At 38.8% G+C, this 20414-nt stretch overlaps 1 protein-coding gene across 3 annotated transcripts in view; it reads left to right on the top strand.

Annotated features, from left to right (window-relative positions):
* RB1CC1 (RB1 inducible coiled-coil 1) overlaps window positions 1-20414 on the top strand; it is a 101898-nt gene that overhangs the window by 53686 nt on the left and 27798 nt on the right. For 2 of the 3 annotated variants that reach the window (XM_046010459.1, XM_046010460.1), the window contains exon 16: window positions 18897-19062. In XM_046010459.1, coding sequence (XP_045866415.1) covers window positions 18897-19062 — 166 coding nt within the window. The remainder of the gene's footprint in view (window positions 1-18896; window positions 19063-20414) is intronic. The other variant, XM_046010461.1, reaches the window with a different exon arrangement.

Below are 20414 nucleotides of genomic sequence, written 5' to 3' on the forward strand. Positions count from 1 at the left end.
CAGTTGTGGTAAGATAAGTGATTTCCATGCGCATGAGGCTATAGCTACATATTTTTCACTGTACAATGAAATTCCATGTTCAGAAGCAATTCTAGTAGAATATCATAGCAGTGAATAAGCCTTTTTGTATGTTCAGGATGATAGTTTTTGCAGAAATACTGTGGGCATGGAAAGTAATTCTATATGGAGAGTAATAGACTGTTATTGTGAAGATAGATTACTGTTCTTTTTGATAGAAGCAGTCCAGTGTAATAAGCATGCAAGCATGCCACCAAGTAGCTGGCTGATCTTCCAGAGGAGCACTACCATATCAGGGGGCTCACTGCTGGTTACTAAATACATAGAAGTCCATATTGCTGAGCCTATATGTAACCTCACTTCCTGCCTGTACAGTTGTTCATCAGCCTTTTGAATAGGACTAATTGATACTCACAGAATGTTCAGGTTGCCCATCTGATTATTAAGAGGTTCCTCACAGTCAGACATAATGTATTCAGAGAACTTACATATCCTCATACTTACATATCCTGCACATTTCAGTAGGCTGGTCCTTATTTCTTTTCCAGAAATCTTCCCACCAGATTTCGATCTAGTTTCTTTAAAGTCTCTCACTATCCACCCAAAGGCTGGCCAGTCTCCATGAATCACTGTAAATCTTTGCCCCTGACCATTTGTCCTCTTTAGTAACTTTAGGTACACTGCTTAACATATTGCCAGTGGAAAGATTCCACTTCACTACTGTTCTTTAGAACCACTTCTTAGTGGGGCTCTAATACCTCAACTGTACTTTTGAATAGTGTCAGTATATTTTACAGAATCATGATGAAACCAGGCCTGCCAATTTTTTTTTTTCACTCAGTCAGTGTCAGACTCATGATGGAGAAAAAGGCAGTGTAGCAGGAGAAGGCCCCTTGGGAACCTGAAATCTCTTGATCTGTTTGTGCCATACTTGTGCCATATTTTGTTGGATGTCATGTATGCCACATCTAACTTGTGATAGAATATTGCCGTGTATACCAACTTTATGGTTTCGTGACCTAGACAGCATTACCTTATGTTGGGCAGCTCAGGACACAGTACCTTGGGAGACCATGGTCAGTCTTTCAATCTCTGCAGACCCAGAGGCAAGCTACTTTACAACAGAAAAATAGTTATGGGGGCGCCTGGGTGGCTCAGTGGGTTAAGCCTCTGCCTTCAGCTCAGGTCATGATCTCAGGGTCCTGGGATCGAGCCCCACATCAGGCTCTCTGCTCGGCAGGTAGCCTGCTTCCCCCTCTCTGCCTACTTGTGATCTCTCTGTCAAATAAATAAAATCTTAAAAAAAAAAGAAAAAGGAAAAGAGTTATGCACTTCAAAATTCTAAGGGTCTCAACTGTGATTCTCCTATATGACTTGTCAAAAGTCCTATATTTTATTATTTTCCGCTACAGACACTTCAAGCATCTTCTGGGAGGTGTGGGTCAAAGGGCAAAGCAACTTGCATGTTGCCCTGGACCTTACACAGAATAGGGAATTATTTCATTAATGAGTCAGAGCAGCACGCTGAGTTGTATTATACATTTTGCCTCCAAAAAAATTCAGAGATGCTCACCTACAAAGTAGCTTGTCCCTTCACCTTAGAGAGGACATCTCATATGATTGGACCACTAAATACTTAGAAATTTCACTGTACTGACAAGCTCCTGAATTTTCATGGTCCTTATTGCTCATCCTCTGGCACTCCTTTGTTGTCACCTGGTAGCTGAGGTAGTTGCTACTTCCTATTTACTCAGCCTAAGGAGCATAAATGCCATAAATGTATTGGATTAATATGATACCTTCCCCCCCCCACCTCGTTTTCCCCACTCCCTCTCAAATTACTATTAATATTTTGAGGAATAGCATGAAGACCAGTATCCCTGCCAACTAGATTTTTCTTAATTTATTTATTTTTTAAATTTCTTTTCAGTGTTCCAGAATTAATTGTTTATGCACCACACCCAGTGTTCCATGCAATATGTGCCCTCCATAATACCCCCAACCAGGCTCACCCAACCTCTTCACCCCTCCCTTCCAAAACCCTCAGATTGTTTCTCAGAGTCCACAGTCTCTCATGGTTCGTCTACCCCTCCAGTTTCCCCCATCTCCCTTCTCTCCAGCTCCCCATGTCCTCTGTGTTATTCCTTATGCTCCACAAATAAGCGAAACCATAATTGACTCTCTCTGCTTGACTTATTTCACTCAGCATAATCTCTTCCAGTTCTGTCCATGTTGATAAAAAAGTTGGGTGTTCATCCTTTCTGATGGAGGCATATATACTCCATAGTATATATGGACCACATCTTCCTTATCCATTCATCTATTGAAGGGCATCTTGGTTCTTTCCACAGTTTGGTGACTGGCCATTGCTGCTATGAACATTGGGGTACAGATGGCCCTTCTTTTCACTACATCTGTATCTTTGGGGTAAATACCCAGTAGTGCAATTGCAGGGTCATAGGGAAGCTCTGTTTTTACTTTCTTAAGGAATCTCCACACTGTTCTCCAAAGTGGCTGCACCAACTTGCATTCCCACCAACAGTGTACGAGGGTTCCCCTTTCCCCACATTCTCTCCAACACACAGTATGTCCTATCTTGTTAATTTTGGCCATTCTAACTGGTGTAAGGTGGTTTCTCAATATGGTTTTGATTTGAATCTCCATGATGGCCAGTGATGATGAACATTTTTTCATGTGTCTATTAGCCATTTGTATGTCTTCATTGGAGAAGTATCTGTTCATGTCTTCCTCCCACTTTTTGACATGATTATGTTTTGTGTGTGTTGAATGCTAGAATTTAGCAGAGAACTAGAGAACTGGTATAATCCAGAGATAAGACATTGGAAAGTGTGTTGCTGTTGTAGGTTAAATCTAACTGCTGCTTGTGGTCTGTACTAGAGGTTGCAAACTGCCCTGTGGGAATCCAGCTTATCACTTGTTTTTGTAAATACAGCTCTATTGGAATACACAGATGCCCATTCCTTTACCTATTTACCTTTACCTACTTTACCTGTGGTTGTTTTTGGAAGAGTTGAGTAGGTATGACAGATCATCTCACTAAAATGTTTACTTTTTCCCTTTAGAAAAGTTTGTCAGACTGTAGTATGTATTATGAAGAGGGACAAAATCACTAAGTCACTAGCTCCATGTCAGGCAGTAATGGCCTTGTTGATTTACTCCAGCAGAGAGGTCATATGTGAAATAACAGTTTCCTTGGAGTCACTACCTGATTAAATTTATGAGGATCCATTGCTTATTGTTGTATATTTTCTATAGGACACATAGTTAAGTTGAATAAGAACATTATAAAAATTGCCCTTACGTCAATGAGAGACTGTTTTAGAGATTTTACTTGGCTTTTTTACCATAATAGTTCCTTAGTTCCATGAGTAAGGGAACCAACAAGGAGTCTCCAACAATAACTTTTATGTATATTCCACTGGATTCTGGATGTAAGGATGTATTTTATCATTTGTCCATGATGAAGGACCTACTGGACCCAAACCCCATTTATCACTTGGCTATCAGTAATCTCTTGATGTACCACAGTGGCATCAGAACCCTCTCAGAGCCAGTATTCATTTGTCCCCCAAACGTTGGTAAACTGCTTTACCAGAATACACACTAAGCCTGAGAAGTGAACACAGGTCCCTATGCTAAAGACTATGGAGACAGCATTATAAAACTTTGGCATTGTAGTTGATGACTGACTCAGATGTTGGGATTAGGTGAGGGGTGATGAAGAGTTTTTAAAAAACAATAAAAAAAAAAAAGTTTTAATAATCCTTTGTCATTCCTCTGTTATGGCCCTGTGGACAGCCAGTGCCAAAGATTTTTCTGGGTCAGACCTGATTGCTGCTCTGGCTCTGCTGCCTGTATCAGCAGAGTACTGCATCATGTCTCTGGTTTAAGTTAAGTGCCACTAATGGGCCTCTACCACTCCAGAATTCTGCATTCCCATTATAAATTCATTGAATTTCAGTGATTTTTCTCTCCTTCTGCTATCCCTGTCCTGCAGAATACTACAGAGAAGCTTTTTTTTTTTTTTTTTTAAATCAACATATAATGTATTATTTGTTTCAGAGGTACAGGTCTGTAATTCATCAGTCTTACACAGTACACTGCACTCACCACAACACATACCCTCCCTGATGTCCATCACCCAGCCACCCCATCCTCCCCACCCCCTACACTCCAGCAACCCTCAGTTTGTTTCTTGAGGTTAAGAATCTGTTACGCTTTGTCTCCCTCTCTCGCCAACTTCTATCATTTTGTATTTCCCTCTTACTTACATGTAACTGGAAAAGAGGAATATTTGAATAACTTTCAGGTACTTGTGGACATTTCCTTGATAACTAAGTCAAAGTCCAATGAACGATAATTTCTTTTTTAATTAAATTTTTAATTTTTTTATTAACATATAATGTCTTATTAGCCCCAGGGGTACAGGTCTGTGAATAGCCATGTTTATACATTTCAGAGCACTCACCATAGCACATACCTTCCCAATGTCCATAACCCCAGCACCCTCACCCTACCCCCCTCCCTGCAGCATCCCTCAGTTTGTTTTGTGAGTTTAAGAGTCTCTTATGGTTTGTCTGCCTCCCGATCCCATTTTGTTGCATTTATTCTTTTCCTACCCCCCAAGCCCCCCACGTTGCATCTCCACTTCCTCATATCAGATAGATCATAGGATAGATGTCTTTCTCTGCTTGACTTATTTCGCTAAGCATAATACCCTCTAGTTCCATCCATGTCGTCACAAATGGCAAGATTTCATTTCTTTTGATGGCTGCATAGTATTCCATTGTATATATATATACCACTTCTTCTTTATCCGTTCATCTGTTGATGGACATCTAGGTTCTTTCCATAGTTTGGCTATTGCTGACATTGCTGCTATAAACAGTTGGGTGCACGTGCCCCTTCGGATCTTTACATTTGTATCTTTAGGGTAAATATCCAGTAGTGCAATTGCTGGGTCATAGGGTAGCTCTATTTCCAACTTTTTGAGGAACCTCCATGCTGTTTTCCAGAGTGGCTACACCAGCTTGCATTCCCACCAACAGTGTAGGAGCGTTCCCCTTTCTTTGCATCCTCTCCAACATCTGTCATTTCCTGACTTGTTAATTTTAGCCATTCTGACTGGTGTAAGGTGGTATCTAAATGTGGTTTTAATTTGTATTTCCCTAATGGCTAATGATGTTGAACATTTTTTCATGTGTCTGTTAGTCATTCATCTGTCTTCTTTGAAGAATTGTCTGTTCATGTCTTCTGCCCATTTTTTGACTTGATTATTTGGGTTTTGGGTGTTGAATTTGAGCAGTTCTTATAGATCTTGGATACTAGCCTCTTATCTGTAATGTCATTTCCAAATATCTTCTCCCATTCCATGGCTTGCCTCTTAGTTTTATTGACTGTTTCCTTTGCTGTGCAAAAGATGTTTATCTTGAGGAAATCCCAAACGTTCATTTTTGCTTTTGTTTCCCTTGCCTTTAGAGACATGTCTTGAAAGAAATTGCTGTGGCTGATGTTGAAGAGGTTACTGCCTATGTTCTCCTCTAGGATTTTGATAGATCCCTGCATCATGTTGAGGTCTTTCATCCATATCCATTTTGACTTTTGATCTTGGTGAAGTGCCAGTAGTTCATTTTTGCCCTTGCTTCCCTTGCCTTTGGCAATGTTTCTAGGAAGAAGTTGCTGGGGCTGAAGTCAAAGAGATGGCTGCCTGTGTTCTCCTCAAGGATTTTGATGGATTCTGTCTCACATTGAGATCCTTCATCCCTTTTGAGTCTATTTTCATGTGTGGTATAAGGAAATGGTCCAGTTTCATTTTTTTGCATGTGGCTGTCCAATTTTTCCAGCACCATTTGTTGAAGACACTGTCTTTTTTCCATTGGACATTCTTTCCTGCTTTGTCAAAGATTAGTTGACCACAGAGTTGAGGGTCTATTTCTGGGCTCTCTATTCTGTTCCATTGATCTATGTGTCTGTTTTTGTGCCAGTACCATACTGTCTTGATGATGACAGCTTTGTAATAGAGCTTGAAGTCCGGAATTGTGATGCCACCAATGTTGGCTTTCTTTTTCAATATTCCTCTGGCTATTCAAGGTATTTTCTGGTTCCCTATAGATTTTAGGATTATTTGTTCCATTTCATCGAAAAAAAAAATGGATGGGATTTTGATAGGGATTGCATTAAATATGTAGATTGCTTTAGGTATTAAATTTTAGGTATTAAATGTCTATTGCATAGGCATTTTCACAATGTTTGTTCTTCCAATCCATGAGCATGGAACATTTTTCCATTTCTTTGTGTCGTCCTCAACTTCTTTTGTGAGTACTTTATAGTTTTCTGAGTACAGAGTCTTTGTCTCTTTGGTTAGGTTTATTCCTAGGTGTCTTATGGTTTTGGTGCAATGTAAATGGGATTGACTCTTTAATTTCTCTTTCTTCTGTCTTGTTGGTGTACAGAAATGCAGCTGATTTCTGTGCATTGATTTTATATCCTGACAGTTTACTGAATTCCTTTACAAGTTCTGGCAGATTTGGAGTGGAGTCTTGGGTTTTCCACATATAGTATCATATCATCTGCAAAGAGTGCTAGTTTGATGACTTCTTTGCCAATTTGGATGCCTTTAATTTCTTTTTCTTCTCTGATTGCTGAGACTAGGACTTCTAGTACTATACTGAATAGCAGTAGTGATAATGGACATCCCTGCCATGTTCCTGACCTTAGCGGAAAAGCTCTCAATTTTTCTCCATTAAGAATGATATTTGCAGTGGGTTTTTCATAGATGGCTTTGATGATATTGAGGTATGTGCCCTCTATCCCTACCCTTTGAAGAGTTTTGATCAGGAAAGGGTGCTGTACTTTGTCAAATGCTTTTTCAGCATCTATTGGGAGTATCATATGTTCCATTCTTTCTTTTATTAATGTATTGTATCACATTGATTGATTTGCGAATGTTGAACCAGCCTTGCAGCCCTGGAATAAATCCCACTTGGTCGTGGTGAATAACCCTTTTAATGTGCTCTTGGATCCTATTGGCTAGTACTTTGGTGAGAATTTTCGCATCTGTGTTCATAAAGGATATTGGCCTGTAGTTCTCTTTTTTGATGGGGTCTTTGTCTGGTTTTGGGATCAAGGTAATGCTGGCCTCATAAAATGAGTTTGGAAGTTCTCCTTCCATTTCTATGTTTGGAACAGTTTCAGGAGAATAGGAATTAATTCTTCTTTAAATGTTTGGTAGAATTCCCCTGGGAAGCCATCTGGCCCTGGGCTCTTGTTTGTTGGGAGATTTTTGATGACTGCTTCAATCTCCTTACTGGTTATGGGTCTGTTCATGTTTTCTGTTTCTTCCTGATTCAGTTGTGGTAGTTTATATGTCCCTAGGAATGCATCCATTTCTTCCAGATTGTCAAATTTGCTGGTGTATTGTTGCTCATTATATGTTCTTATAATTGTTTGTATTTCTTTGGTGTTGGTTGTGATCTCTCCTCTATCATTCATGATTTTATTTATTTGGGTCCTTTCTCTTTTCTTTTTGATAAGTCTGGCCAGGGGTTTATCAATCTTATTAGTTCTTTCAAAAAACCAGCTCCTAGTTTCATTGATTTGTTCTACTGTACTTTTGGTTTCTATTTCATTGATTTCTGCTCTGATCTTTATGATTTCTCTTCTCCTGCTGGGTTTAGGCTTTCTTTGTTGTTCTTTCTGCAGCTCCTTTAGGTGTAGGATTAGGTTGTGTATTTGAGACCTTTCTTGCTTGTTTGTTTGTTTGTTTTTTAAAGATTTTATTTATTTATTTGACAGATAGAGACCACAAGTAGGCAGAGAGGCAGAGAGAGAGGGGGAAGCAGGCTCTCTGCTGAGCAGAGAGCCTGATGGGGCTCAATCCCAGGACCCTGAGATCATGACCTGAGCTGAAGGCAGAGGCTTAACACACTGAGCCGCCCAGGCGCCCCGAGACCTTTCTTGTTTCTTGAGAAAGGCTTGTATCGTTATATATTTTCCTTTTAGGACCGCCTTTGCTGGGTCCCACAGATTTTAGAACAGTTGTATTTTCATTATCATTTGTTTCCATGAATTTTTGCAATTTTTCTTTAATTTCCTGGTTGACCCATTCATTCTTTAGAAGGATGCTCTTTAGTCTCCATGTTTTGGGTTCTTTCCAAATTTCCTCTTGTGATTGAGTTCTAGCTTCAGTTCCTTTTGGTCCGAAAATATGCAGGGAATGATCCCAGTCTTTTGGTACCATTTGAGACCTGATTTGTGACCCAGGATGTGATCTATTCTGGAGAATGTCCCAGGTGCACTAGAGAAGAATGTGTATTCTGTTGCTTTGGGATGGAATGTTCTGAATATATATGTGATGTCCATCTACACCAGTGTGTCATTTAAGGCCTTTATTTCCTTGTTGATCTTTTGCTTGGATGATCTGTGCATTTCAGTGAGGGGGATCTTAAGGGGGGGATGTTACTCTTATTGTATTATTGTCGGTGTGTTTCTTTGATTTTGTTATTAATTGGTTTATATAGTTGGCTCTTCCCATGTTAGGGGCATAGATATTTAAAATTATTAGATCTTGTTGGACAGACCCTTTGAATATGATATAGTGTCCTTCATCGTCTCTTATTATAGTCTTTGGCTATATTTGATATAAGGAATGCCACCCCAGCTTTCTTTTGATTACCATTAGTATGGTAAATTGTTTTCCACCCCCTCACTTTAAATCTGGAGGTGTCTTGGTCTAAAATGAGTTTCTTATAGATAGCTTATCAATTGGTTTTGGTGTTTTATCCATTCTGATACCCTGTGTCTTTGATTGGGGCATTTACCCATTTACATTCAGGGTAACTATTGAAAGATATGAATTTAGTGCCATATTATTGCCTGTAAGGTGACTGTTACTGTATATTGTCTCTGTTCCTTTCTGGTCGACTACTTTTAGGGTGTCTCTTTGTTTAGAGGACCCCTTTGAATATTTCCTCTAGAGCTGGTGTGGTGTTTACAAATATTTTTAGTTTTTGTTTATCCCGGAAGCTTTTTATCTCTCCTTCTATTTTCAATGATAACCTAGCTGGATATAGTATTCTTGGCTGCATGTTTTTCTCATTTAGTGCTCTGAATATATCATGCCAGTTCTTTCTGGCCTGCTGCCAGGTCTCTGTGGATAAGTCTGCTGCCAATCTAATATTTTTACCATTGTATGTTACAGACTTCTTGTCCTGGCTGCTTTCAGGATTTTCTCTTTGTTGCCAAGAGTTGAAAATTTTACTATTAGATGATGGGGTGTGGATTTTTTCTTATGGATTTTGAGGGGGGTTCTCTGCACCTCTTGGATTTTGATGCTTATTCTCTTTGCCATATTAGGGAAATTCTCCACAATAATTCTCTCCAATATACCTTCTGCTTCCCTCTCTCTTTCTTCTTCTGGAATCCCAATTATTCTAACATTGTTTCGTCTTATGGTGTCACTTACCTCTCGAATTCGCCCCTCGTGGTCCAGTAATTCTTTGTCTCTCTTTCGCTCAGCTTCTTTATTCTCTGCCATTTGGTCTTCTATATCACTAATTCTCTCTTCTGCCTCATTTATCCTAGCAGTAAGAGCTTCCATTTTTTTTTATTGTACCTCATTAATAGCTTTTTTTATTTCAACTTGGTTAGATTTTAGTTCTTTTATTTCTCCTGAAAGGGCTTTTATTTCTCCAGACAGCGTTTCTCTAATATCTTCCATACCTTTTTCGAGCCCAGCTAGCACCTTGAGAATCATCAATCTGAACTCTAGATCTAACGTATTACCAGTGTCCATATTGATTAGGTCTCTAGCCTTAGGTACTGCCTCTTGTTCTTTTTTTTATGGTGAGTTTTTCTGCCTTTTCATTTTGTCCAGATAAGAATATATAAAGGAGGAAATAAAATACTAAAAGGTTGGCAAAGACCTCAGGAAAATGTGCTTTAACCAAATCAGAAGAGACCCCAAATCGTGGGGGGAAAAAAGGGGGTAAAAAGAAGTTCAGAAAAAAAAAAATTAAAAAGATATAAAAAAGAAAATATATTAGACTGGTAAATAGAACAGGGTCACCCACATAATTTTGAGAGTATTTTGGTCTCTTAGAAGAAACTACCTCCCAAAATTTTAAAGAATGAAAAACATATATAAAGGTAAACATGACGCAGGTGTGGAATATGACTTATAAAGATGAAAATTTAAAAAGAAAATTTTCTAAAAAAGTAGTTGATAAGTTTGGTTGGGAGAATAAAGAAAAAGAAAATGGAGAGAATTTGATCAGGCTGGAGACTAGAACAAAGACTTGTGCTAGATTTAAGGTATATTTTGATCTATTAGAAGAAGTTGTATCCCAGATTTTTTTAGAAGAAAAAACCCCATGTGTATCCAAAAAATAAAGTTAGATACAATGAAGGATAAAATATGACTATAATAATGAAGGTTCATAAAAGATTTTTTTAATGAAAGGTATTGTTAAGGTAAACTAGTTTAAAAAACATTAAAAGAGGAAAAGGTAAAAGTTAAAAAAATTAAAATAATTTTAGCATAAGAAAAAAATAAAATTAAAGAAAATTAATTAAGTTTGCAAGACTTAAGAATCATGGGAAGAAAGCCATGAATTCCATGCTTAGCTTTCTCCTTCTCTGGAATTCCACTGTTCTCTTTGGTAAGTGAACTTGGTCTTTGCTGGATTTCTTGCTGATCTTCTGGGGGAGGGACCTGTTGTAGTGATTCTCAAGTGTCTTCACCTGAGGCGGAATTACACCACCCTTACCATGGGCCAGGCTAAGTAATCTGCTCAGGTTCGTTTTCTGGACCTTTTGTTCCCCAAATGCTTTCTGTAGAGTTCCGGAGGACGGGAATGAAAATAGCGTCCTCCCAATCTCGGGCTCCTCGAGAGCTCGAGGCCCCACTCCTCAATGCACCCTCAGAGAAAAGCACTCAATCACTTCTCTCCCTGGCCTCTAGCTGCGCTCCGAGCTCACCCAGCCTGTGACCAAGCGTCTCTCTCTCTGGCACACAGCCCCGCCTGGAATCTCCAAGTCCTGCAGATCCTTGCGCTCTTCCAGGGGTATCTCCCTGGATCTTGTAGGCTCCCTGCTCACACAGCAGTGGCCTGTGCCACGGATCACAATTTAAGGTAACCCCGAGTTGAGAGCTCATTCCTCTGCTCCGTCTCTGTAGCCGGCTTCCCGGCTCTAATACCTGTGAGCTCTGTGACACTCAGACACCCCTCATCCTTCTGTGACCCCGCGGGACCTGAGACCATGCTGTCCCCGCATGGGCTTCACCCCAGCTTAGCCTCTGAAGTGATGTCCCTCAGTGGAGCAGACTTCTAAGGTTCTGATTTTGTGCTCCGTTGCTCTGCTGCTTGCCTAGAGCCAGCCCCTCCCCGCGCGGTCCGTCTTCCCGTCACTTTGGATTCACTTATTCACCGGTCCCACCTTTCAGAAAGTGGTCGATTTTCTGTTTCTAGAATTGCTGTTCTTCTTCTCTTCGATCTCCTGTTGGATTTCCTGTTGGATTTGTAGGTATTCGGAATGGTTTTATAATAAGCTATCTAGCTGATCTCCTGCTCCCTGTTGTCATCTCAGTCTGCTAATTCTCCGCTATCTTGACTCCTCCCTCTCATTAAATGATAAGTTCTTAGACATTAGTTTCAGGAGGAAATATGAAACTGTCAGATGGATTTTTTTCACGCTCTTTATGCTAATATTTATTGAACTCTGTCTTACACTTTGGCTATTTCACTCATGCATTATTTTGTAGCACAATGAATTGTCCATTTGAAAAACACAGGTTCACTGAGTTATGCAGATCTTGTAAATAGTTTCATATTTTATTGAAAGAAAAATACGATGTGTTACTATACCTACCAATTTTATGAGAAAGATCTTAAGTCCGCAAAATTCTCAAGCCCATAGTGGCAGGTACAAGTTTTCTAATTTTTTTTCTGTTTGGTTTTTTAGTTTTATTTTTAAATAATTTTTATTCCCAGTAGTGTTCGAACTCATGACCCTGAGATCAAGAATCATGTTCTACCAACTTAGCTAGCTAGGCACCTCAGGGTTTCTAAATTTTAATTTATTTTTAAAGCATCACATCTTAACCATTGGTAATAAATTGCAATTTGTTCATTGACATTAATAAGCTCACATTGGTCGTTTTTAAGAAAATGTTGAAAACTCAAATCTAAATAACCAAAGATTGTCATTTTTATTTTTTTAAAAGATTTTATTTATTTATTTGACAGACAGAGATCATAACTAGGCAGAGAGGAGGAAGCAGACTCCCTGCTGAGCAGAGAGCCCAATGTGGAGCTCAATATGGGGCTTGATCCCTGAACCGTGGGATCATGACTTGAGCCTTAGGCAGAGGCTTAACCCACTGAGCCACCCAGGTGCCCCAGAGTGTCATTTTTCAAATAGAAATAGTACAGCATGAAAAAGTAGCTAATTCAGCACACACCAGAGCAATTATACAAGTACTTTTCCGTGAGATAGACATACTTCTGTAAGTGGCAGAAGGACTTTATATATACTCATTTCATCACACTGAGTACTATAAAGGGTATAGTCAGTGGTCAGGATTCAGTAATAATAATTCTTACTATATCATGGATATTTCAAAATAAATCTGCCTTTTTCTTTTCCACTTTGGGTGCTTTGGTGTAAAGAAACAATGACTAAAAGTACGGTTTGGCACTACTGTCTTTATATTTAGGTGTCAGCAATTTTATCATATGTGCAAATGTCAACAAGGTGTAAGAGACAAATATCATCTAAGTATTATTATGAAAATCGTTTTGATCTTACTGATCCCTTGATACTGTTTCTAGTCACCCCCAAGGTCTATGGATCACACCTTGAGAATCACTGATACAGAGATTGGTTGGCAAACTTTGTGTGAAGGACCACATTGTAAATATTTTAGGCTTTGCAGGTGATATAGTTTCTATCCATCCTACTCAACTAGCAAGAGAGAAGTGAGTTAATATAAATGAATGCAGTAAAGTAAGTTTTGCAGTAAAATAAGTTTTGCAGTAAAAGTTCAACTACCCAACAAATTAAAAGCTGGATCTGCCCTGCAGGCCATTGTTTGTTTGCCTATGGTCTAGCATATCTTGTCTTTACATCTTATTTTCTTTAATGTGGGCCATCACTTCCAGGTTTCAGGCAATAAATCTAGCAGTCTGTTAACATTGAATCTGGAGTCTCTGATTATTGTATCCATACAGATAATTTTGGCCCAAGTTACCATTACATTTGCCTTTCCTTTTCTAACTCCTGTTGGCTCTATCGCTATACATATTTCCTATATTTCTATCAAAATAAATGAAAAATTTTCCAGTTGCAGTTCCTCCTTGGTTAGATGTTCAACTCCCCTGGGATCTGGGATTTGGAAGTAGAGATGGATCTAGAAATAATTAAATAGTAGGGGAGCCAGTTGAGAAGGATCAGCTTGTTGAGATGGATCCTCAGGCAAACTGGCACTAATCTTTTCAGATAAAGGAATAATGGCTGTTGCTGTTGGCAAGGAAGACTTGGTGGAATTGTTAGGGACAGCTGTGGCATTTCTAAAACCTTGCCACCTTTATCACCTGATCCACACAGGCATAGGTATCAGCTCTTCTGCCATGGAATGCCCTAATCTCCCAGAGTTCTATTTTGCACTGACAGATCATTACTGCCTTCAGATCAAAGCAGATCAGAGAATCAATTCCAGATTCCTGTCTTTATGCTTTTTCCCCCAAGGATCATATTTGTATCTGTCAGAATTGAATTTAGAAAACAGAATCTCTTTTAAATGTTCCAGGATTAAAGGGTTTAATATTAGAATTAGGTCTTCCCAAACTCATAGAAGTTCTGAGGGAGGGACGTGGTAAAGGAATTGCTGCCAAAGACCTGAAAATCTGTAGGTTCAAAGTCATCTGAAGCACCAGAAGTGGTTAGCTAGTCAGAAACTTGCTACAGTTTCTTGGAGATGTCCACCAGTTGTCTACTGTAACACCAGTGCAAGTAGTTCACTTGAAAACCCCTCATAAATTGAATAGCCCACATAGCTGGTCATAGCCACTTCTACAGAATGACAAACTCCCTCTTTTCCTTAGCATTCCAGATCTTGTGTGTGTATCTTTCATTGGCAAACTTGAACTCCAAGCTTACTGGGAAGGGGGTTCTAGTTGACAAGTTTCTAGACTTCTCTGTCATGCAGGACAAACACTTGAAAAAGAATGTGGAAATCTTTGAGCAGAAATGATGCTGGGATGATGATATGATCCAGCACACCTCCCTGCTTTCCACCACTTGGTTGGTTGTGTAGATGCCAGAAGCAGTAAGAAGAGACCAACTGTGTGGGAGAAGCATCAGCAAGATATAAATAAAAGTATTAATTGTATCTGTAATGTTAAAGAACTCCCAGAAATCAGTTAGGAAAAGGCAAGGTATTCATTAGAAAAATGGACAGAGTATGTGAATAACCAGATCAATGAAGAAATACAAATAGCCAATATGTGAATAGTTTTTAGTCTACCTGGGATTAAGGAAATGCAAAATTAAAGTAAGATACATTTTTTTCCCATATAACTAGGGAAAAATTAAATCAGTAGTATACATTATTCTTAATAGGGGAAGGGGCTTTCTCATACACCTATGTACAAAGAAAATGAGTGCAGAGAATGAGTGTGTGTGTGTGTGTCTGTGGTTACAAATCTGCCTACTATACTGTTTATAGCTGTGCCTCCAGGGAGTGGTTGATACAGATCTGGGTGAGTATAAGAAGAGCATTTCAGTTTTACAGACAATCTTAAAAACGTTTAAAACCCACAGTAAACAATATTTGTGTACTAGGCCCAAATCTAATATAGTTAATGATAGGAAATAGTTCAGGCATCATGACAGTCTAGTTTGTATTCAATGCAAATTTTCTAGTTCCTAGAAATGTTGGGTATAAAAGAATCTTTTGGCTAGCATACACTAATTTATTAATGGTGGGGTAACCTATCAACCAGAAATTATTTATTTCAGGTTATATGTAAGAGTATGGAAACTTCCAACTGATAACAAATGTATCTGCTTCCTTCATTTCTAATTTCCAGGCCTTTTTTGGGTATTAGTATAAAACAGGATTATGTAAGTTTAGATTGGGGGGACCCAGCACACATGTATCTCCTTACTCCCCAAAGAAAGTGTGGCTGTGGTGCTATAAAAAACAAAATTTAGGGGCGCCTGGGTGGCTCAGTGGTTTAAGCTGCTGCCTTCAGCTCAGGTCATGATCTCAGAGTCCTGGGATCGAGTCACACATCGGGCTCTCTGCTCAGCAGGGAGCCTGCTTCCCTCTCACTCTCTCTGTCTGCCTCTCTGCCTACTTATGATCTCTCTCTGTCAAATAAATAAATAAAATCTTTAAAAAAACCAAAAAACAAAATTTACTTTAGCTGTTACTATTCCATTGCTGGGATTAATTCCCCCTGATGACAGAGCCATTTGAGGTTGTAGAGTAGTATAAAATACAGCAGAATGATGTGACTAACAGTTCCCTGGAACCTTTTCTAACAGGAGCCTCAATGTGACACAGCATATATAATCACAAGAAACCCCTGTCCCCAACACAGTAGGATTATTATTCTTTGTGCCTTAAGCTCACCTTTATTTGCTTTTGCCATCAAAAGTCTTTTACCCTAGGGGCGCCTGGGTGGCTCAGTGGATTAAGCCGCTGCCTTCGGCTCAGGTCATGATCTCGGGGTCCTGAGATCGAGCCCCGCGTCGGGCTCTCTGCTCCACAGGGAACCTGCTTCCTCCTCTCTCTCTGCTTGCCTCTCTGCCTACTTGTGATCTCTCTCTGTCAAATAAATAAAATAAAATCTTTAAAAAAAAAAAAAAGTCTTTTACCCTATGAATCAGTATATAATCATTTAATATACCTAATCATTTATTTGGAATGATTATATTTACAAAGGTAATGATCCTGTATTCCAGGGATCAAGCCCCATGTCGGGCTTCCTGCTCAACAGGGAGTCTGCGTCTCCCTCTCCCTCTGCTCCTCCCCCGGCTCATGCTCTCTCTCTGTCTTTGTCTATCACTCGCTCTCAAATAAATAATCTTTAAATCTAAAAAAAAGTGCAAAGAGACAATGATGTCTCCACATTCTTATATGCCTAGAACTGTCTTCTCCCCTAGTTGCCTCATCCTAGCACAGCACTGACACTTGAAGTAAAGGTGCATCAGGCAGGCCAAAGTTACAAGACCTCTAGAAATTATAGATACTACCCATCTTTGTGCATAACACACACACAAACACACACACCACACTCTTACAGGATTCTTAGCATCCTTTCTCGTGCTGAAATCTCTCCTTCTTTCTTCGTTACTGTGCTCCGTATTCTCACCAATCCTCATAACAGTCTTTGACAAACCTAAATTTATATTCTGTCATTCTCTCTAGACAAGATTCTTTAATGACTTGTACTGCTGAGAAAATCCAAAATACTTTTTGTTCGTGATCTGGCTTACCCCTGCTTCTCTAACTTCATTCCTCACTGTGGTCACCCTGCTTACCTGCCTGAAACCTGGCTTTTTGTTCTTCCCGTAACAACTCACCTATCCTATAATTGTAGGGATAATTCCTCAAAGTATAACTCTCATTTGCCAAAGGTAGACATTAGGCAGTGTTGAAGAAAACCTAATACATAAACCCTGCCTATACCAATTTGAATCCTTAACACTTTGTTAGTATGTTGAGTCCGTATTTGTATTCTGGTTCCTGAGTAACACCTTGATTTATGTAGCTTGTCAGGTTTCCATCTGTGCTCTAATTTTTACCTTCCATACTCCTCTAGCCCTAAAGGAAGAACTCTGAAAACAAATCTTTTACCTTATCCTTTCTACTGCCTAAGGGATTAGGTGATTTCCCAATTGAAATCTTTCTGTAAAAAATGTTTGGCCATTTAAAACCATCCCTTAGAGGAAAATGGGCAACAAATTGATATGAATTGCTAGATTTTATCAGTTAAGTTGTAAGAGTGAATAAAAGAATCACAACAATTCTTTGTATGATTATCAATTACTATAATATTAATAGTATGATAATTTTATAGATTACGAAATTACCTCAGGAATAAATATAAGCAAATAATTTCAGTATCCACATTGTCTAGAAAATGCCTCTTGATTCCAAGGGGCACCTCGGTGGCTCGGTAGGTTGAGTGTCTGGTTCAGCATTAGACTCCTGATTTCAGCTTGGGTCATAATGTCAGGCTCATGGGGTGCAGCCCTGCATCGGGCTCTGCCCTCAGCACAGAGTCTGCTTGTCCTTCTCCCTGTGCTTCTTCCCCCACTCTTTTTTTCTCTCTCTCTTTCAAATAAATTTTATGCTTCCTGATTCCAAAAACATTAAAATGTAATTTTAAATTGTGTAAATGTACATTTAAAGTAATCAGTTGACTTAGTCACTAAAATAGTTAAGGAATATTTGCTAACATGGCAGCCTCTTTCCTGTGGTTTAACATATTTATAACTCCTTTGGTGGGATTAATTATCTACTTCATGGGCAAACTTTTTTTTTTTTTTTAATATTTTATTTATTTGACAGAGAGAAATCACAACCAGGCAGAGAGGCAGGCAGAGAGAGAGAGGAGGAAGCAGACTCCCCGCGGAGCAGAGAGCCCGATGCGGGGCTCGATCCCAGGACCCTGGGATCATGACCTGAGCCGAAAGCAGAGGCTTTAACTCACTGAGCCACCCAGCCGCCCCGGCAAACTTTTTTGATGTAAAAGATTATTAGGTTGCCATTTGCAATGACGTGGATGAAACTAGAGGGTATTATGCTGAACGAAATAAATCAGTCAGAGAAAGGCAGTTACCATATGATCTCTCTGATATGAGGAATTTGAGAGGCAGGGTGGGGTGTTTGGGGGGTAGGGAAGGAATATATGAAATAAGATGGGATCGGGAGGGAGACAAACCATAAGAGACTCTTAATCTTAGAAAACAAACAGAGTTGCTAGGGGGTGGGGGGTAGGGAGAGGGTGGTTTCATTATGGACATTGGGGAGGGTATGTGCTATGTTGAGTGCTGTGAAGTGTGTAAGCCTGATGATTCACAGACCTGTACCCCTGGGGCTAAAAATACATTATATGTTAATAAAAAATAATTTTAAAAATTATTAGATTGAAAGATAAAATTAACTTCTATATCAGAAATTACAATACTTACTAACTTGTGTTTGGGCTTTTTCTCCTTGGCGTGTTCTCTTCTCTTACCTCTGGTGTTTTGTCCGCAACCCCTTAGGGGGTAGCTAGTTTTGAGGGAGGTGAATATGAATTATCAATATGTAGATTTGCTGTGTAAACATTTAAGTTCCCTTTTAGTTTTGTGTTATTTGTTCTCTAGTTAACAAAATGAACCAAAACCCATTTAAAAAATTAAGAAGGACTTTTCAATGTATGTGATCCTTGCATATGTGTTTGTTTTCTTCTTTCTCTGTCATGTGCATTACAGTTCTGGGATTAGCAGAACTGACATTTGAAGCAGAGCTCTTGAGAGGCATATTGATTTTCTATATTGAAAACATTCCCAGTGCTGGTAGAAGCAAGTTATCCTCAATTTATCAAATATAATCATTATAGGCATTTATCATGTTGGTGTCAGTATATAACCTCTGTTAAACTTTCGCTTTCACTTGCTTCCCTTTCCTTAGTAGATAAAAAGGGTGGAGGATTACATAGAATTATCTCTAACAGTAATTAATTACTATTAGGTTTAAGGAAGATACATAGCCTCTCTGATGCCAACTAATTGTGATAATTGATATATTTATGATTATATGTTATTTTCAAAAAAAATTAATACTGTATGTAATTTTCAAGTCTTACCATTGAATCTACCAGAGAAGATTCTTCAAGCCTAGTTGCTGAACTTCAAGAAAAGCTTCAGGAAGAAAAAGCAAAGTTTCTAGAACAACTTGAAGAGCAAGAGAAAAGAAAGAATGAAGAAATGCAAAATGTTCGAACATCTCTGATTGCTGAACAACAGGTATGTTCCCCAACCTTTGTTTCATTTATTTTAGGTCTAAAGAAGATAAACATAAATTAACAAATACAATTTTTTTGTGTAACTCAGGGCGTCTTATATCTTAGATCTAATTTTCCTGCATTGACCCTGTCATACTTATTAAATATCCTCATGATAAAAGCATTTTCGATTCAAATTAGATTTTTTTGTAAAATGAAAGTGCTTCTACTACTTCACACATGATATTTGAAATGTTTCCCCCAAGCTCTCAGATTTTATTACTCTAAATTACATGCCGATCTGTACAAATTTCTTAGGCTTTCTATAATTTTTATCCATGTGACAGGCTAGTAGTACATAATCGTAGCCTACTGTTGAATTTTTCTGATTCACTTTATTAATAATATTGAGGAATGGTGAGAGGGTAAAGCTTATGTGGGAAACGGGCACAGACCACTAAGGACTAGGTGGTGGCCTTCTTCGAGAGCTGTGCTTCACCTCAGGCACCTGGAGAGAAAAGGAAATCCACAGTTGGATTTGTACTACTGGGGCGGGGAGAAAGAGTGGAGAACTGCCAGACACGGGCAGCTGTGGGGACAGTGGATGTCTGCTGTGACAGCTCAGGGCAGGGAGAATAATGACCTGCTTTTTTTACCCCAAGGAATGCTTTTCTGAAACAGGTAACATGTTGCAGTTGATACACACATTTGTTCAATATATGTGGTATTTTCCTTTTCCTGTAGTGGTGTGATTACATTTAGGTCTTTGTAGAATTCAAGAAAAGTGTAGAAGTGTAGTTCAAAACCTGTAGGAACTTTCTATTTTAAGTCTTAGGCCTGGGGAAAGAAAGAAGAGCCTGAAAGGGAGAATAAGAAAAAATAACTAGAAAAAGGAAAAGTGTGGCTTTATGGAAGCCAACAAAATGAAGTGTTCAGGGAGGTGGAGTAGCAACCTGTTTTAAGGAAGAATTACCAATGAAGAGATCATTAGTGATGTCTCTGTTTTTAAAAATTCCTTTGTATATGTATCTTATATATATTTTATATATAGATATGTTTTATCTTCCATTCACTTTTCCTCTGTGTGCTCTTTTGTGAGCTAATATGAAATTTTTGATTAGTAAATAAGGGATGGATTAATTGGCTGAAATATGCTGTTATAAATATTTGGGATGAATTAACTGAAACACTATTATAAATATTTGTTAATTTTCTATACATACATAATATATGGAGAAATGGCTTAACAAAAGAAATGGCTTAGCATCATAAATGTTCGAGGCATCTTCATGTATGCTTTCTGGCTAGAAATGATACTTAACTCAATCTTTAATGAATTAACTAATTTTGATCTAAAAATGCCATACGGGGTGC

Source organism: Meles meles, chromosome 1, assembly GCF_922984935.1.
Source record: "Meles meles chromosome 1, mMelMel3.1 paternal haplotype, whole genome shotgun sequence".
NCBI classification, from domain to species: domain Eukaryota; kingdom Metazoa; phylum Chordata; class Mammalia; order Carnivora; family Mustelidae; genus Meles; species Meles meles.